The sequence below is a fragment of the Drosophila albomicans genome, chromosome 2L, assembly GCF_009650485.2.
Source record: "Drosophila albomicans strain 15112-1751.03 chromosome 2L, ASM965048v2, whole genome shotgun sequence".
Taxonomy (NCBI): domain Eukaryota; kingdom Metazoa; phylum Arthropoda; class Insecta; order Diptera; family Drosophilidae; genus Drosophila; species Drosophila albomicans.
Genome location: NC_047628.2, coordinates 21,343,523 through 21,363,696, shown reverse-complemented (window position 1 = coordinate 21,363,696; position 20,174 = coordinate 21,343,523). Strand labels below are relative to the sequence as shown.

Sequence of the window (20,174 nt, the reverse complement as noted above, 5' to 3'; positions counted from 1 at the left end):
AAATATATTTAAATTTATGTCTTTAAATATTTATTTTTGGTTTGAGTATAGATTTGAACAAAAAAAAGTTCTTTTATTTGTAAATTTGACAAATGTTTTATATTGTCTTTTAAACTATTTTAAATAAATTATTTTCTTGGTAATTTTTTATAGTTATGAAATTTTTAATGTAATCATGTTCTGATTTTTTAAATAATTTCTACTTATGCATTTTAAATAAATAAATTTCTTTGAAAATTGTAATTTTTAAAAGTCGATCATTTTATTCCTATTTTTAAAAGAATTTCTTTTTATTCAAGTGGATTTTTCTAGATTTAAATAATTTCAAAATAATTTCTTCTTATTCAATGCAATTTTCTGTATTAAATGAGTATATTATGTTTAAATATTTCGATTTATTTTGTACATTTTAATCAAGTTAATTGCTTGAAAAGAAATCTTCCAATTTTTGCTAGTTCTTAACTGACATGCGATCAACTCTTTCAATCCCTTCTTAAACTCTAAACTCAAGCCTGTGGCACAGTGTTGCCTTCGTATAATCGGCTCGTGTTCACTGTGTGGCTGCCCCTGCTTTATGGCCCGTTGCCGGCAAGTGCTAACCTGAGGCATGCCACGAGCTTGTTAACTGTAACTAAAGCACGCGCCAGCTCGTTAGTGCGAGAAGGCGAGCGAAACTACTTCAACGCTCGTTGTCAGATTATGTTATTATCGGTTTTTAGTATCGAGTATCGACTTATCGGGGGTCTAAGGGTGACTCCTTATTGTTGCGAGTGCCGTTGCCTTTCTTTCTTTTATGCGTTATTCAATGGTTGAGTGAAGCATGAAGAGTGAAGGGAGGAGACGTCGGAGGACGCTGTGGTGTCGTCTCATAAAAATAATAAACTTTTTGTAGCTGCCATCACTTTTGGCGAGAGGAGAAAGTTTAAAAAGCGCGCGCCAAATTTGACGCGTGGCAAGGATGTGAAGAGAAAGAGAAAGGACTCGCTCTGGCAATGTTACGGCTTCTTGGGCATTGCTCTGCTCTGCCCTGCCCTTGTCCTCTTACTTTCTGTTCTCACGCCCTTTAAGTCGACTCATCTCATGCCTCATGCCACTGTCAACGATGTGCGTTATGTGCGGATAATTGACTTTTAAAATGTGTGTGCGATATCACAACAACAGCAACAGAAACAACAACAGCAACAAGGACATCAGCGAGCTGAGAGAAGGAGCTGGAAAAAGGGTCGCGGCGTATAATTAAACGGCATATTGTCACGCATCCTTGCAGCAGGACTCGCTGCGAAGGCGCAGCTACTGTGGAGCAGGAGGAGACGGAGGGTGGACGCGTCAAGGACAAATGGGGAGCAAGGACTCTTTAGGCTCTGTTACAAAATGACTGCCGTTGCTTGTCGTTGTTACTGCTGTTGTTGTTCTACTTCTTCTTTCTGTTGTTGTTGTTGTTGTCGCCATTAAATGTTTAACATTGTTGTTGCCTCTTGCCTTAAATAAAAGTGAATGCCATGATATGCGAGTGAGCGAAAGAGCGAGAGAGAGAAAGCTATAAAAAGAGAGATAGAGAGTGAGGGGCAAGTATGTAGGTGTAAAGTTGGAAAGTGGCAAAGATGCCTCAAAAATTGGCAGCAAATTTGAAAGTAGATTAAACAAAGAGAACATTAAAATGGAAATTTACTTAGGATTGGAGTATGGAGATAGCAAAAGGACAAACTAGTTAATTGACTTGGCTAAGGAAAATGGAAAGGATAGAGGAACGGATAAGATTAGAAACGAAAAGAGTTGGAGACAAAACTAGTTGAGAGTAGAAAAAAGAAAACTAGTTGAGAGTAGAAAATTACATTTTAAAAATACTATAGAAGAATCTGTGATATAAGGAAATCACTTTAAAAGTCAGTATGGGAAAAGGATTCAGGAACTAAGAAAATACACAGAGCTGAGCAAGAAACGTAATGGATACTTAATCTAATAAATTATGAATGTATATATAATATTCATTTGAGGTAAAGATCTTAATATCATCGTCCTAAGATCCCTTCGAAACCTAGAGGAATATATTCGTGCAGGCTTTGGGAAATCCTTTAGCAAACTTCCTAGAATTTGAGCAAGCTTAAGAATTCCCACAAACTGCCCAAATCAGTGGTCAAGTTAGGTGAGGCTTAACTATGTTTACAGGCATAATCAATCGAATCAGTTGACAAGTAAATATTTAAAGCAAGCAACCCGCTGTGATGCAATCAGCATTAGATGGATAGTTCCGTCTGACCTCCGAACAATCGATGGCAAATGTTGGAAGGCGAAACAAAAGCGAGGCCCTAAAACCCCAAAATCGAAAGCCAAACAGCAACAGACAAGTAAGAAAGCTACAGTCGAGTGTACTCGACTGTGAGATACCCGCTACCCATTTTGAATAAAAGAAATATATTTTGCGGTATTTTCTCAAAATATACCAAATATACTGCAAAAATACTAAAAATATACCGAATGGTATATTTGGTATATCGACATAGTACCGTATTCAAAATATACCATAGACGGCACAATATACCAGATTGTCAGCCAAAGCAACTAAGACCCCTAGTAAGTAGGCGTTTTTGCCCATACAAAAGTATTTCTTTAATAACATCCACAATTTTTATCTGATCGCAACCAAATTTTCAGAAATCATAAATACTATAGTTATTATTGTATATACCAAAATTCGTAACTCTAGCTTGAAAATTACGCTTGTTATTCAATTTTTTTGATTTGCGGGGGCGGAAGTGGGCGTGGCAAAAATTTGAAACAAACTTGATCTGCGTGCAAACATAACAAATGCTGTCGAAAAAAATTATAGCTCTATCTCTTATAGTCTCTGAGATCCAGTGTTTCATACGGACAGACGGACAGACGGACAGACGGACAGACACACAGACGGACAGACGGACATGGCTATATCGTCTCGGCTGTTGACGCTGATCAAGAATATATATACTTTATAGGGTCGGAGATGCCTCCTTCTACCTGTTACATACATTTCCTGTCGGCACAAAGTTATAATACCCTTCTACCCTATGGGTAGCGGGTATAAAAATGAAACCAGGCAGAGAAGCAAATCAGGCAACAACTAACTCGAGACCCGGGCCTCACAACAACATTCATCAAGTTATTCACACAATTTCCGCCAACTTCAGTCCCAGTCGTTGCGATGTCCTGATGCTCTGTCTCTCTGTCTGTCTGTCCGGTTGTCCAGATTGTCGTCCAGTGTTGGACTGGTCCAAAATGCCGCTGCCAGTGACTTATTTATGCAAATGGCCATAACAAATGAGGCGCACACTGACTGCGGGGGCGGCGGGATGGTGAGAAGCTGTAGGGGGAACTCAATGTCGACCGCACAGTGGAAACGATTAATTTGGTGCTGTGACACAGTCGCCAGCCACAAAGAGAGAGAAAGAGAGAGAGGGAGTTGGACTCGTTCGAGACGCCATTATAAAGGGCTAACCCTGTAGTTCAAATGTTTGATGGTCTGGGAGTGTGCCCAAAGTATCAACGGGCGCGAGGAAGGCGAAGTGTGGAGGCAGCGCCAGCGGAGATGTCCAGCGTATTGCTCAATCGTGCCCAGTCGCCGGGTAATGGTCATGGTAATGGCTATGGCAATGTGAATGGGACCAAGTGGAGAGGGTGGAGAGAGGGGAGGAGAATAGGCGGCGATACGACTGCTCATTATTGAAACATGTTGCTAACATTTGTTATGCAAAGGCGACATTCATGCTAAATGTGATGTGTGCGGAGAGGTGGAAGGGAGACAGCAGTCACATGTCTCTGTATCCATCATGCTTATTGCTATATCGCCCCATCCCCCAATTCTGTCGTTGTGTCTGTCTGTCTGTCCCGCTCTAGCGCGCACTTTCATCCATTCGGTTTGTTTGCTTTGCGCTTCTGCAAAATTTCTATAAATGCCTTTGCCTTGCTCTCTGCCCACTCTCTGGCCGCTCTCTTGCGCCCTCTGGCGGCCGCCCTTGTCAGTTCTATTGGCAATTTGATGCTGTGTTGACTTTATCTGGACCTGTAGCACATAGCTGCCTCCCCACCTCCTGCCTACCACCTGATAGCTTCTCCTCTGGGCGCTGTCGCCTTTGTGCCATTCAAATTCAATGCAATGTCCTCATGTTGTTAATGTGTGTGCATGTTTGGCCTTGCTGGCTAAACTATTTACGTATGAGTGTGTGTATACTTGTGTGTGTTTTGGGTGTCAGCAGTGTGGGCAGATACTCTTGATGTGCGCGGCCTTTGCAACAGTTTTGTGTGCGCTCTTTAACGGTAAATGTGTGCAAATGACAGCAATATGACAGGCCAAGGCAATAGCAACAACAACATGGTATCATCCTTGCCAAAGGTTTTAGTGTCAGTGTCAGCAGGTGTTCATAATAAGGCGTCATCGCTATCTAGAAAGCAAAGCAATGTCAAAGGTTAAAGCTGTTGCTGACACTCGCAACATTTGCTAATCAAATGTGTTTAAGCACTTCCCACCCGACGTTGCTAATCAATCTGTTTATTCTCTATTGCTTTGCAGGGTCAACGCTTTAATGCAGATTCGCAGATGGAAGGACCTGCTTGACGTCACAATGGAGCTAGCAAAGACTTGGACGAAGCAGAGCAATTTTGCATGGCGTACCTTCTAAAATGCATTCTCTTTGGCTGCAGGTGCAAAGTATAGTGAATGTAAAAGCAGCAGTCTGCACTTTCAGCTATCCTTGATGCTCAATTGCAAATTGTAGTGAACGTAAAAGCAACAATCTGCTCCTATAGCTATCCTTGTTACTCAAACGCTATCAAAGCTTCGCATATTACACCTCCAGCGTGACGTCATAATTGCCCGAAGTTGTGATGTAGGCATTGCCGATTTCTATGCCTAATTCTTCATAGAATACCTTCACGAATAACAACATACAGATATAGTTATCCTTGTTACTCTCGCAAATGAGCCGATCAGCCGCAAGTCGTTAACACATACTCACTCTTTCTAAAAGTTCGTAGTGCAAGGCTCTCTCGTCTAATTTCCATAGAGGAATTGACGCATTTAAAAGCAACAACAGATCAGACACTTTGCAATGCTTAACAAAAAAGTAAAAGGAGTTCGCTCAGTTAGTTGTCGCCGGTCGATCGAAAAGTTCGGTTCTATTTTAAGGAACGTGAAGTGCGCGCAAAAAGTAAATCGCAAAAGTGACAACAAAAAAATGCATTCAATCGTCGGTGTGAGTGAAAATCAGTGAGTGAAATATGCTTGTGCTTTAATTTTGTGGTATAATTCGCATTGGAAAAAGTGCATATATAATTAATCTATAATCAATTATGCAATCTAATCACATTAAATATGCGCATATTGCATAAAGCTTAGGTAATCTAAGTGCGTGTTTGTGTTTAAAGCATATTGCAAAAGTGATTTTTTTTGTTTCCAAGTGAAAAAAAGATGGCGGACCATTGAAACGGTACTCGCCTGCAGTTTATCGTTTTTGCTGTTGTGTGTTTTAGTTTTTTTGGTTTTTGTTTTGTGTTTGTGTTGTCAATCGCTGACAAAAGCTGAGTGTTTTTTCAAGCGGTTCAAAAGGTGCTTCAAAGTCACGCATAAAAATCAACAATGACTTTTCATATCGATAATATTAGTGCTTTTGTGTGAGCAGAAGTTTCAAGGGATTCCACATGCATGAACTTGTCCATTTGCTAAGCGTCTTATGTAAGTACACATGTATGCACATATAGTAAATATGCAGCTGTGTGCTGAGCGTTGTGTGTGTGTGCAGGAGTTCATGCATATTTTGCTTGTCACTGATTTCTCAATAGATTTCACAGGGAAATATGCATAAATCATATCGCCATAGCGTTAAGCAAAAGTCAGACAAACCATCCGACAGTTGTGTGTGCATGCATGAGTGTGTGTGTTTGCGTCGATAGAGCGAGACAGCTGCGCTTGCGGTTTGGGGCAGCGGCAACCAGCAGCAGCTTTGCGTTTTATGCAACACTTTTTGTGTACTGTCAGTTTTTATTTGCTCAGCAGTAGCGTAGTAGCAGTAAAAATTTTCTGCTGTGTTGTCGCCGCAGTTAAAATGACTGTGAAAAATAAATGTTAATATGCAAAGACGGAGAGTAGAACATCATGTGGTCTGTGATAAGACTACCAACACAAACACACACAAACATAACTCTTGCTGGCTGTCATAAAACTTGTGTTAGATCGACAAACGGTTACCCTAACAAAACTCCACAAAGCCAAGCTCAGCTAGCATTTGCTATCTCTCCTTTCCCACTCACATTCTCTACACACATATTTGACAGCATCGCGCTTATTTGGTGTAATATTCATAATAAAAACAACAAACAGACAGAGCGGGTGCGGGCTTCTTACACTCTCTTGCACTCCGTCAGAGGCTCTCTCTCTCTCTCTCCACACTCTTTCTTTGTGTGTCCTCGGCTGCCGGCCGCCACGTCTCATAAGTTATAAATTGTGCGAAGAAATTGCAGCAGTACCGAAATTTACGAGCATTCTGCGCTCTTGACTGCCGCCTGCTTCTTGTCCCCCTCCTTTTAAGATCTCACTCACACGCACTCAATATTTTTGGTATATTTACGAGTCCGTGTGTGTACTCGAGAGCGTGGGAGCGTGTGTGTTGAGGACACTTTGTATTATTCCAGTAGCAACATACATACATTATTATAAATTTGCTAAGATGTTTGTATTTTCTGTTTAGTTTGAAATTTTTTGCTATATATATACCACTCTAAACATTTAAGTAATAGTGTGTATTTTGTTTGGTATTTTTTTTTCTAGTTTTCGTGGAATGGAATTGCCAATAGTCGTATATGGTAAGGTAAGTCGTAATTTTTATTATTTTGGTTTGACGAAAGTTGCAGAATCGATTTAAGTTATATGAATTATTTAAAAGTGAAATGTCATCTTCAAAATGAAATGTCATCTTACATTATTGGCCATATTGAAATTGCAGTCGATGAATGATTTATTTTTCACAGCATTTTTCAATTTATAATTTATATTTCTACCCAATATTGGCTGAACATAATCTGCACAATAAATATTAATGCTGTTGGTTGATTGTACGAAAATTACCAAGATTTTAAATGAAGTACTCTTTTGTATTTTAAAGTTTTGTGTGGAATTCAAATTGAATTTTTGTAATATAATATAGAGAATATACTATATTATACAAAGATTATTTTCCTTTATTTATTAGCATGTTACCAACGCAGTGTACGTTTCATTGGAAACTCTTAATGGAGAGTACAACAAGTTCGATATTTACAAGTAGAATCATAACAATTTCGTTTGCTTTTGTGTTCTTGCGTTATGTTTCGACAGTCACTTTGCATATTTTGCTGTTTTCAGCAGATTTCCTTTCTCTTTCTTGCTATTGGCCGTTGTCTCTTTCTCTGCGTTTCCGGACCTTGTGCATAAATATGATGTTGATTTTTATGATTTTTATAATGTTTCATTATGTTGCGTTTTACGACTCATGCGGGATCTGTAAGCTGGGAACTGTGAGCGATGCGATATGGGGCGACGGTAAGAGGGACCGACAGACGGACCGACTGACTGACTGACTGACTGTATGGCTGGGCGCACACATGGTTGGGTCATATAAGTGCGGAATGCGGATGAGGATGTGGATGCGGATGCGGATACACATTGCACTCACTTCGTTTCTGTTCTAATTTATGGCATGTTCTAAATGTTGTTGCTGCTGTTATTCTTGTTGTTATCTACTTTTTGGCTGTTATGCGCCTTTGCTTAACAGTTGTAACACTCGGTTCCCCGCTTTACACATTTTATGTGCGCTCAAAAGCCAATTTTGTAGAGATTTGGAAACGGCCCATGGCCGTCGAGGAAACTTGCGGCCCATTATAAGCGCATAATCTTTACAAAACACACGAATACACGCAGCACAACACATAGACCAACACACACACACACATAAACAGCCGAGGCAACAAGGCTAAAAATGAAATGGCTAAGACCCCCTAAGTCCTACTCCTAAGCTGGCCATGTCTCATGCCACAGTATCTGCCTCCCGCGTCTTTTACTCTTACTCTCCTAGTACTATGCCATGTTGTTGGATAATTTTTCGCTTGGCTTCCGAATTACAGTGGAGCTTAAATAAAGTGAATCTTTATGAAAGCATAGGAATGTGCGTGATGTTTATCTGTGATAATTTGCTAAATAATCCCTGCATAAATACGTTGTATGAGAAGTCACGATCATAAGTAGCATTGTGCTTGCTAATATATATTTATACTTTAATATTTTTTGTTTATGCCATAATTGATTTCGAAAATGAAACCATTGATTGAAGAAATTTTCAAAATATCTCCCAGTGTTTGACAGAAGTATAGATAATTTCATTACAGTGGGATTATAATACTATCTAAAAAGAATAATAAAGGAAAATTTCGTTTTGCTAATGTCTAATGAGATTTACGTGAAGAAGGATCGACTGTTTGTGTGTGTGTGTGTGTGTGTGCTAAACGAGCTAAAGTTGGGTCTATTCTAGTCACACGGTGTCAGTTCCTTCCTTTGCCAAGCTTTTAAGGCTGTGGGTCACTTGAACGATTTTAAATCGCGCTTTTAGGTGCACATTGGACATTGACGCACATTTTAGATAGAACCGGCAGCAGTTGGAGAGGACTCGTCTAATTTCTTTTGGCAATTTTTTTATGACACTCGTCTTACAAATGAGTTTCTCTGTCCCGGGTACGGAACAAGGCCAATGCCGTGACTCCCTGGGGAGGAGCTGCAGGGAGCTGACAAGCGAGAAGGGACAGCGAAGGGTGGGTGGTACGTAGCTAAAGCTACGAGTTGGTCGTTCAGTTCTATTGCCTGCTTTATGACAGTTTCATAGACTTTTTATGTTTATGTCCCGGGCGTTTAGTGACGCAGCTGTTGCGCTATGGACATCACTTGTCTACTCCAGCCCCACCCGATACTTGGGGCAAGTCATGGGGGAGGAAAGCAGTAGGTTAGTAGGCTGCTGCTGCTTCTGCTGCTGCTGTTGCTGTTGCTGTTGTTGGCAGGAGGCGGTTTTACTGTATTCATATTTGCGTTTCTTATCTGCACGTAATTAAGGCAATGGACAGAACCGGCTGGTGTTGCTCCTTGGAGGCCTTTGCCAGTTCTAATCATCGTCGCCATCATCATCATTGGCAGCGCGTCGGTTGTCATCGGGACCCTTAACCCTTAGTCCCCACTCCCACCCCGCGTCTCCTCACTCTCGTTGCTCTTGTGACGCCTCTGGGCGATCGTTTGTTGTTGTTAGTGTGTTGTCGCTGCTTGGCGCCGCCAAACTATTTGCCTTTCACAATGCTCGCGGGAGCAATAATGTCTGACACTCTGCGCCCCTCATTGGCTGACAGCAACAGCAACGGCAACAGCAGCAGCTGCTACCAGTTCAGAGAAAGAGCAACCCCTCTCAATGTTATTTGTGCCACACACAGCTCGTAGTTATTTCTTATTGTTGTTGTTTTGTTATTGCTCGGCCCCACAAAACCTGCTTCAAGTAATTCAACCAGACAGTCAGACCCCATTCCATCTTGCATCTTCTTTCCCGTTCCGCTTTTTGTATTTGCACCTGCGGCGTTTTCATTCCCGGAGTCACAGACTTCCCCACAGACTCACAACGGGCTGAGTTCGTTTCGCAGCTCTTAGAAACCCCTCACTGATTGGTAACAGGTTACAGCTAACAGTTAACAGATTTTTGCTGTTGATTTTGCGTTGAATTTTTAATTACTCTCAGGTTTATGGCAGCTCCTTCTTAATGCTTGAGCTTGGGTGTTCCCTGTTGATTTCTGACAGCTTTGCGCAGGGCTGCAACACTGCAGCTGTGAAATATTTAAATAGTAGTTGACTTTAAGTATTAAGAAGATTTTAAATGTTAATTTAGTTGTTAATTTCTTTCCTTTCCCGTCTGATAAGTTAAGTAGCTCAAATTTAATTCGCTTTACCTATTTGAAATGTTTTATTCAATTATTATAAAATGTTGTTTCATCAGAATAGAATAAACACAAATATAATTCCAAAGAAATTTGAAATAAATATTCACAAATTTAAGAACCGTTTTAATAGTTTTATCTCGGGGTTTTAATTGCAAACTTTGCAATAAAGCGCTCCACTACAATTAATTTTCCTTATTATCATATTGGTTTAGTGCTCTACGTTAATAATGTGACTTGCTGCCATCCCTGTTTGTTGTTATCAAATTTTGCGTGCTGCATTTTAATGAGCATCCCCATGCCAAGGACTTCCTGTCCGTGTCGTGACAGAATACAGTATCCAGTATCCTGGCTGTTGCTGTTGCATCCCTTTTAGTTTAGCTGAGTTTAGTTTAGCATTTAAACTTAATGAGCTACCCCATAAATCTGGCTATAAACTAGTTTCCATAGCTTTTGTCTGCTCCTGCCATACGAAAAGTACCTTTAACACGCATTTAAAACGAGACACATTAAATTCTGGGCAGGTCGCACGTTTGTTCGTAAGCCAATTTTGATAAGCGAGGGATGAGGGATCCCCACATGCTCGCTCCCTACTCATTGTCTGTCAATGCCGGGCACAAAAAATATATCAAAATATGTATAAAAAAAAAAAAAAAACAGCGAAGAGAATGTTTCTACATTAAAGGTGACAGCGGCAGACGTTGACATCGTCTGCTGGTCCTTGTCCGTGCCTGAGCCTCAATCTCAGCCTCAGCTCCGGCGTCTGTTGCTGCCGCTGCCATTGACATGGCATGGCATTCACTCAGGATGACGATGAGGATGAGGTTGAGGACGAGGATGGCGACACAGGAAACAAACAAACAACGCAGCAGTGCAAACATTCAGCAATGCGAGCAGCACTCGCTGGGCGGTGGGAGTTTCGGGGGCGTGGCAACGTTCGCAGTGCGTGTGTTTATTTTGCCGTAAATTGATTTTAACGGCGAATGACAAGCAACAGCAACAACAACAGCAACAATAACTTAAGCAACAACTACAACAAAGCAGCACGCGCTACGTTGTTTGCAGCATTTAAAAATGTATTTAAAAACACACACAGAGACAGCAGGTGAAAACAGGACAACAGCAGACTATGTGAAAAATGCGAAAGAAAGAGAAGAAAGATGAGTGTGGAGGAAAAGCACGGAAGACAACGCGACGTGTATTCATTTTCTGATTAGAAAAATTATTACATAAAATTTATGTTAGTTGCATGTGCGACAACGACAAAGTTTATGGTGACAGTCGAGATAGGGAGAGAGAGCGAAAGAGAGAGAGAGAGAGAGAGAGAATGAGAGAGAAGGGTGGGTGGTAAGGATGGGAACTTGTCAAGGAGCAACCAGAGGAGCCAGAGAAAATGAGCAGCAAAGAAGAGCGGCAGCAGAAGCCCCCAAAGGCTGTTAATGGCTTCCTTGGCAGGCAGCGTCTTGTCGTCCTTTTGCTGTTGCTACTCCTGCCTCTTGGTAAGTTAGCTAAACTGCGTTACGGCAACCGCAAACAGCAGCAGCAACAGCAGCAGCAAGAGCAACAGCAACAGCAACAGCATGCTTAATAAATGTCGACACAAAAAGAGGAGCCAGCAATGGGGAGCAGGTGATGCTTGCTGCTGGTGGTGCAGGTGGTGTTGCTTTGGTTGCCTTGCAACATGTTAAGCAGGTGTTTCAAAATCACTTACGCTAAAACATAACAACAACAAAAGACACAGCAGCAGCATCAGGACTTGGGATCAGAGGCAGCAAGAGCAGAAGTTGTCAAGGCTGCTCCCGGCTGTAACAAGGACAACGACAATGACAACAGCAACAACAAAAGCAACAACAACAAGCGCAACCACAATAACAAACAACAACGGGCGAATAAACAAATTTAGCTGATATTTAAATTTTTGCAGCAGCACGTGGCGTATACGCAATATGCACTGCAAGATTATTTATGTTTGTTTAAGCGGAGAATATTATTAGATAATCATTTTGTGCATGCAAATTTGATTATTATGCTGCAATAACGATCAAATCAAGAGAGAGAGTGAGAGAGAGAGAAAGAAGAAGCAGAAGCGAAGATAAATCTTTTAAAATGATTTCATAAATTGCAATAAATTATTTTTGCATTAAATAACAAAATTCTTGAATCAATTTGAATAATTAAAATATTTAATTTGAAGTCGTAAATCGATAGACTACGAAATACTCTATTTTTGATGGACACTAACTGAATAATATAATTTGCTGACAGAATAACCAATAATCAATCTTTTATTATTAAAAATGAACCTAATTTCCCCCCTCCTTCGTCACAAGTCTAATTATGCATACATTTTTGAGCTTAAAACTGCTGACAATGGTTGAAGCTCATAACAACACAACATATCCACAACTGGGTGCGCAATAGGGGAAAATTTAACTGAATTATTCATAAAGTTGATAACGACAAAGGGGTGTGAATATGGAGGGGGCCAGAGTCTGAGGTTTAAGGACAAGGACGTGAGAGCGTGGACGAGGAGAGCGAGCTTGAGGCCTATAACGAGACCAAGACCGAGACCGAAGCGACTGCTTCCTGGGTGGGCTGGGACTGAAGCCCGAGAGTCGCTCTCCTGCTCTGCGGCTGTGGCTGTTGTGGTGTAGGATGGTGGCCGGAAGTACACGTTGACAAGTCGCACTTCGTACAGTGGACAACTTCCGGCGACAACGTTGCCTTCGCCGTTGCTGTTGCCGTTGCTGTTGCCGTTGCCATGTTCCTGCCTTTTGCGGTTGTCCGGAGAACGGAGCGAAACTTTATGAACTTCACATGACGGCGGGTGGGCTGCCAGTTTTGCGGTTCTTGTTGCTACTGTTCTTGCTGCTGCTGCTCTTGTTATTATTATTATTTGTTGCTGAAGGCGTATTTGCATAGAGGGGTCAGTGTGCAAGGCAGCGAAGCCAGCCGTCGGTTGTGTTATTATTGTTGTGCGTGTGTGTGAGCTTAAGCCAACTTTAAATTAAGCTTAGCGGTTGAAATTAATTTACACGTCGGCCTGCAGCTGAACACCACCAGAAACAATAAACACCACATGGCGAAACACTGCAAACTGTACAAGTTACAGCCTCTGAGTTTTGTCGGAGTTTTCAAATCCGTTCGTAAAATCACTGAGCTTCCAAACCTGAACTTGGTCTTATTCTCAACCTTAACTCCGACTCTCACTTTGCAGCGCAAAAAGTCATTAAAGTCACTGCAGTCGACAGCATTTAAGGCTTGGCTCGAAGCGTATTTGACAGCAGTAAAAGTACAAAATTTTCCATTTATTTCGGGTGGGAAATTTAACTCATTTTCACCGGAATTTACAGACATTAAGGTGATGATTTAGGAACAACGAATCTTAAATGAATTAGATGCTTACAAATTTAATTTTATATATTTTGCAAATTAATCAAGATTCCTCATTTTATTTTGATATTCTTTTGTGTATGGGGTATGCTTTAAAGTAAAGTTAACTTGCCATATAAGTTAAAATTTAAGCAATTATTTTGCACAATAGCGGATAGTCTTTTCAATGCAATGTGCTTTAAGCACTTGCCAAAAAAAACAAGTATAACAATTTGCTAGCATTTTTCATTTGATGTGAGTCAAAGCATATATAAACTGTTTGTGTTATGGCAGCTGTGTACTTTTTGCCTGTTGAACATTGTTCTGAATGGGACCAATTTATCTATTGTCCTTTTTTTATTGCTACTCGCCATTAACAAGAGTTTAATTGTCTTTGGGGGTAGGCGGCACATCGTGCACATTTTGGGAGAGCATACATTTAGGCGTTGACAGCGCCAAACAAAAGGCAACTGTGAGCAACGGGGCGTGTCCCTAGTTGTTGGCCCAGGGTCTGTCTGTCTCTCTGTCTGTCTGGCTTCGGTTTGGTTTGGTTTGGTTTCATTGCCTGCTGCCTGCTGGCTGCCTGGCTTGCTTTGCCTTGGTTGCTTGATTCTCAGGCCAAAAGGCAAACAAAGCTGCAGACAGCTTTTCAATGCTTTTAATAGCTGCCCGAAGGACCTGTAGATGAAGCCCAGTTTACTCGATTGTTTCCATTTTTGCTTTTTTTTTTGGTCTTTCGTTTTTGGTTGCTAGCTGTTTTTCATTTTTATTTGTGGATGTTCCTTTAGGTTGTAGGCTGCATTGACACCAAACAAAAGGCTAATTGGAATGTTAGAAGCAGTCACATTTTTTTTTATATAGCATCCTTGAAGTCGGGGCACTAAAAAACAAAAGGGCGCATTTTAAGCAAGAGAAATGCTTCCGTTGCTGCTCCAGTTGTTCTTGTTGTTCTTGCTGTTGTTGCGACGGCAGCCAAAATGAAAAATTGTTTTTTAAATGAATTCAATAAAGCGTGAGAACCAACAAAGAATCCGAATTCATGTAGGGGTCTGTCTGAGTTGCGGTGAAATTGTGGAGAATCCAGCGTCTAAAAACCTGACACCGAGCCACCGAGACAGACTCGCTCGGTTTTCAGGCTTATTTGCATTTCAATTTGCATAAGTTTTGCCATTGCCAAATACACAGACAGACAGACACACACGCTCATACATATCATATACCATATATCATATATATACATATATATTCTCCTGTCGCTGATAGATGTAACGCCCACGTCGCGACATGTGTGCTCGTCTCTCTCTCTCTGATTGGGGGTGTGGCGCAAAAGTCAAACGAATCGGAACCAACACGTGTTGCCACACACACAGACACACACACGCATTCTGATCTATGCATTTGTCTCTTCGCTTCTGTGCGTACAAGGTAAAGGTTAAATGTTGACCCGCATTCGCATAAAGGAGATTTGGAAAGTGAGATATGGATGGGCCTTTGTGTGTCACCGCGGCTCGCGCCCCTTTCCTTTCATTGCTTCGAGGAGGATGCTATTGATAACAACCGACTTTTGCATAAATAGCAAAAATTATTGCGCACATCCATCACAAAATGAGAAATGTGTCAGCTTGCCCTGGCATCCAACAACAACAACAATAACAAGGAATAGAAGAACAGAAGATACAAAAAAAAAATCTAAACAAGAAATTGCTCAAAATTCAATTTCGAAAACCATAACGAAGTTTAAATTCTCTTCTTTAGAAAAGAGCACAACCTACTCTACAAAGCTGAAAAGTTTCAAGCGTACACAGAAAGTGAAAATATTCGAAGCTTGGGCAAAAGTTGGTTAGTGTATTAAATCGACGTCATTTGTTGTGCATACAGTAGGAAGAAAAAAAACTTCAATGCCTATTGAGCAATTTTCTGACTGACGCATGCTGTATGATCTTTTTTTTTTCTTGTGTGTGTGTTGTCTGTTTTTCTCGGCAGCAGCGCAAATTCAGTTTGGTTTTATTTCAGTTAAACAAAAAAAAAAGAAGAAATACATAAAAAGTGAAATGTTAAAATTGCACGGATAACCACAACAAAGACGGGAAAAGCGCCCTCTGGCGGTTGGTTGCTTTACAAATTGGCCGAGGCCTCAAAATCAAAATTAAAAAAAATCGATATTTTCCCGACAACACGAAGGTCTTCATATTAAATTTCTTTATAACACACAATTGAAAAGGCACAAGACTTTGTTGTCGGTCTCTTTAGGCTGGAATTCTCATCTGTGCTAAGAAAAGAGCAACAACAAGAACAACAACAAAAAGTGAAAAAATGTGTTCTGATTGTTTCCGAAATGTTAGCGGCACTTGAACACAAAATTCCAATATCATGGCACACCAAAGAGAGCCTTCTCGCACCCAAGAGTGATACGAGTAATAAAAAGAATAAAAAAACAGAAAGTATGACTGAGATGAGAGGTGGAACAGCTGGATGCTCTTGTGTATGGTGAATGCGTTGCTAAAGCAAATTTCATGTCATCTGGATGACAATTTTGAAAAGGACAAAGTGCAAATGGACACACTGAATAGGGTGATTGGGGTGTGTGTGTATGTGTGTGTGTGTGTGGTATAACTCCCTCTGTTTTTTTCTATGTGTATGTCCATGTGGGTGTATTTGGGTCAGTTATCAGAGCCAAAGACCCAACGACCGAACTGACATCCATCATCCACAAACAGTTAACGAGACTGCGTTGATTGAATGCTGCTCCATTCGAAGTCATTAAAAAATTCCATGAGCTGACCAGCTGTCAGGTGATAATGCTCCAATTTAATTAGTTCCATTCACAGAGAAAGCACAGCGCAAATATCATACTTTTATTAAACTTTCCAGCTAATGATACGAACTCGAAACAAGTTTGGTCAGTTTTAAAGCATGACATTTGCTGGCAGTATTTATGGTCAAATTTTGTGCAAAATTTGAACTCGTTTATGTTTTTGACCAAAATTTGGTTGCCAAAACGTTATTGAATTCAAGCTACAATCATTTTTGTTTTTGAACACCACACAAAAGGAGTTTGAGAGTATTCTTTGGTCTGTCTAATCCAGCTGGTATGCTATATGGTATATGTTCTGCCAATGCCATTAGCCGTGTCTCTTAGCCCACATAAATCAAGCAAATTGTTTAACGCGCGATTAGCAAAAATTTACAATAATTTTCTTTTGTTTGCCCGATCTGTTTGGTGTTTTTGCATGTTCTGCGGCTGCCATACTTGGCCATATATTATACATCATCTGGCCTATATACTCATACATATATGTCTCTCTTTCTTTCTCTCTCTCTCTCTCTCTCTCTCTGTCGTTCTCCTTTGTCTGATTGTCTCCTCTTTTTTTTTCGTGGGCGTGGACTGTTGAAAATTTTCCAAGCGATTTGCAGCATACGCCGCATTGAATGTTTTTCACGCTTAAAATGCGCTGCAAAATGATTATTATGATTAATAAATAAATAGGCAGGCGGGAAGAGATGATGGGAAATGGGAAATGGCAAGCGGGGCAATGAGGCGATGAGGCGATGGAGCAATAAGCGAGCATCGAGCAACGGCGAACATTCACCACATTTTCCAAACAGCCATTTAAAGGCGCATAGCGCTTGACGAGCTTTTCCACGCTTTAATCAAGTTGCGTATACGCAATGTGTTGCCAATTATACACAGTGGTACAAAGTTGTTGGTTTTGTTACCAGAAATGGAGACACGATGAAAATATAATCGCAAAAAATATGAAATTTAATGCGATTACCAAACGTTTAACATTATTTGTATTCATTTTCTTTATTTAAATGCATTCGGTCGTTCTTTATTTACTTTAGATAGTTTATTGTGCAATTGCGTTTTCTATTTTTCCTTTTCGGGGGCAATTTAGGATAACAGCTTCCAGTTGTTGGTCTTTGTTTTGTTGCCCATTGTTTTTGAGCGAACGTTGTTACAATAATTTTGCCTTTGCCTTCGACACCGAGCACAGCTGTGTCTGATGGCCGCCACGTTTTGTGCTCGTCGAGCACTTGTCCTGTCCCTACACTTTATTTCAGCGTTTCCCTTGGAGTATTTGCAATGGCCATCGTCTTGTTTACAGTGCATGCGAGGGGCGACGACGTGTTTCTAGGCGTGGCAAGCTATGAATTATCGGCTGCCAGATGAACATTTAATGATGTACACAACACAAGAGTACAAGAGACAGAGAGAAAGAGAGACAGAGACAGAGAGAGAAAGAAATGCCAACGATGACATCGATGTCCTTATTGTCCTTATAGCTGCCATCGGCAATTTTAATAAATTTAACAGCTGAACGCATCGCGAAACTTTCGCATCTTTCATCTTTTATCAATAAACATGCGATATAGAGTGTGAGTGTGAGTGTGTGTGTGAGTGGAAGGATGTGTTGCGTCATCTGAGTGTAATTCTCGATCCTTGGGCATTGAGTGTCGATGTCGTTGTCGATGTCGATGTTGATGTCAGGCAGGCAATTAAATAAATGTGCAGTCGATGCGGCTGCTGCCTTCGTCGCCCGCGTCTCTTCTCTTGAGACTGCCTTTAACTTTTCGCCTGCTTATTGACAGGCCATCAATGTTGAATTTATGAGGCCGCCTGTGATTTATCAGACCATTGCACACAGCACAAACATACCGACACACGCACAAACACACGAACGGTCGCTCGGGACAAAAGGACATTGCGTATACACACTTACCGATAATTCGAGTTGAGCTGCACATCGCCAATGGCCACGTTCTCGAACAATGTGGGGCAGCAGGTCCATCGGGCCCAGTAGAAGGTGAAGTCAGTTGAATCATAATGCTCGGTGAAACGGCACTTGAGCACCAGATCGACGCCTTCGCGTGTGTCCAGCGATTCATCTGCCCCGCCATCCCTCGGCGCCATCAAAAGCCACAAGCAACCTGTAACACAGAGCGAGAAAGATAGCGTGAGTGAGTGAGTGAGTGAGAGAGAAGAAAGAGAATAGCCAGGGCGAAATGGGTATTACATGGCAATGCAATTTGGTTGTGCAAATTTGCAGCGTACATTTAATTAAGAGTACGCCGTATACGGTTAAACCCTACACAACAACAAACAAAAGACCCAACACATACGCGGCAAATAGAAATAACTGAAAAACAAATACACACACACATGAGGCAAGGATAGTAACAGAGTTGAACGAAACGAAAAAGAGAAAACATCCCACTCGCATGTTACAAAAATGTATCCGCAAGCGAGTTTTTGCCCAACTGATTTGATTTATTTTTATTATCAGAAGCAACAGTCGCGGGCGGCAGCCAGCAATCAATACAAAAATATTGCAAAATTGTTCGAATTGTAAATCTACGCCACAAAATGAATAATGCACACACACAAACACACGCAACACACGCAACACAGCAAGCAAGCAACTGGTTTAGAGAGAGAATGAACGATAGATACATAGATCTATAGCTTTGAAATATAACTGCGAACAGTAGTTTGAGAAAGTGCCGCAAAGTGTTCCCCAAATGGATTTCGACTCAATTACATTAAAATTTAACATGACATATTTATGAGGGTTGCAATCAAATCAACTTAAGGCAAACTTGCTTGCTTAGATAATGTGCATGGCACATTGCTTTATACCCTTTAAGGCGAATTGATGTCTCAACGGGTGTGAAATGCCTAAGAGAATTTTAGCTAACTAGAATTGAGCACCAAGAAGAGAAGCTATTGACTAATATACTGTTAAATATTGACTAATATACTGTTAACTAATAAATATACTATATACTATTAGTATATTATTAGTGTATAGTATATTTATTAGTTACTATATACTATATACTGTTACTAATATACTGTTAACTAATACATATACTATATACTATTAGTATATACTATACTATACTATTAGTATATAGTATATTTATTAGTTAATAGTATATTAGTCAATAGTTAACAGTAGCTTCTTCAATTTCTTATCGTTTTGTAGAGTATTTTTTCCGTCTACTGTGCTTCTTTATTAATTTAAGGTGAATTACCATTTGAAACCCCTTTAACACTTGAGTTGCTGTGTTTCGAAACCATTTGAAGAAAATTATAATTGTCGAAAGAGACGAGAAATCGATTTTGGTAACGCAATCCAAAATGGATTTTGCAAAATGAAATGTTTAAATTTATTGCATTTGCTGCTTGGATGGTTTACAGTTTGAGCAGCACTGTTCAAATGAAACTAAGCACACAGCGAGCGTGTGTGTGTGTGTGTGTGTACGTGTGTGTGTCTGCAACTAAATGGACCAAATGGTCGAGTAGCTGCCATTGGGTCGAGTACAACCCCTTGGGAGAGTTGTTTGTACATGCAGCGCTTAGTTTTAATTTGTCTGCCTGTTAGTTTTTAACCCACCGCACAACATAGCAAACCACCGAATTGCCCCCTTCCCCTTTCCCTTCTACTCTAGCATTTTGTTTGTGCAAATCTATTTTTACTATGCAGCACATACTATATTATATGCGTGTGTGTGTGTGTGAATATTTTGTGCACACATACATTTATATATATTTTTTGTAATTTTTGTTGTTTACTTGCTCTTCATTGTTCGTCCAGTTTTTTGCAGACATCGGAAAAGGGAAAATGCAGAAAAAATACAGAACAGAAAATAGAAAAAAAAAAATACCGGAATATGTATGTATGTGTAGTATATACAAAAAGGACTAAACGCGCTGTGTGTACACATGCATTTGATATTGTGTTGAGATTTTTCACTCTGCCGCATAAAACAAACAGCTCAATGTGCTCTGGTCGGCAACTGTATTTTCAATTGCCGCCCGCAAATGTACG

At 40.5% G+C, this 20,174-nt stretch overlaps 1 protein-coding gene across 3 annotated transcripts in view; it reads right to left on the bottom strand.

Moving 5' to 3' along the window:
• Positions 1-20,174, bottom strand: part of LOC117566242 (hemicentin-1) — a 131,657-nt gene that overhangs the window by 41,981 nt on the left and 69,502 nt on the right. For all 3 annotated transcript variants that reach the window (XM_034245792.2, XM_052002263.1, XM_052002264.1), the window contains exon 3: positions 18,063-18,270. In XM_034245792.2, coding sequence (XP_034101683.1) covers positions 18,063-18,270 — 208 coding nt within the window. The remainder of the gene's footprint in view (positions 1-18,062; positions 18,271-20,174) is intronic.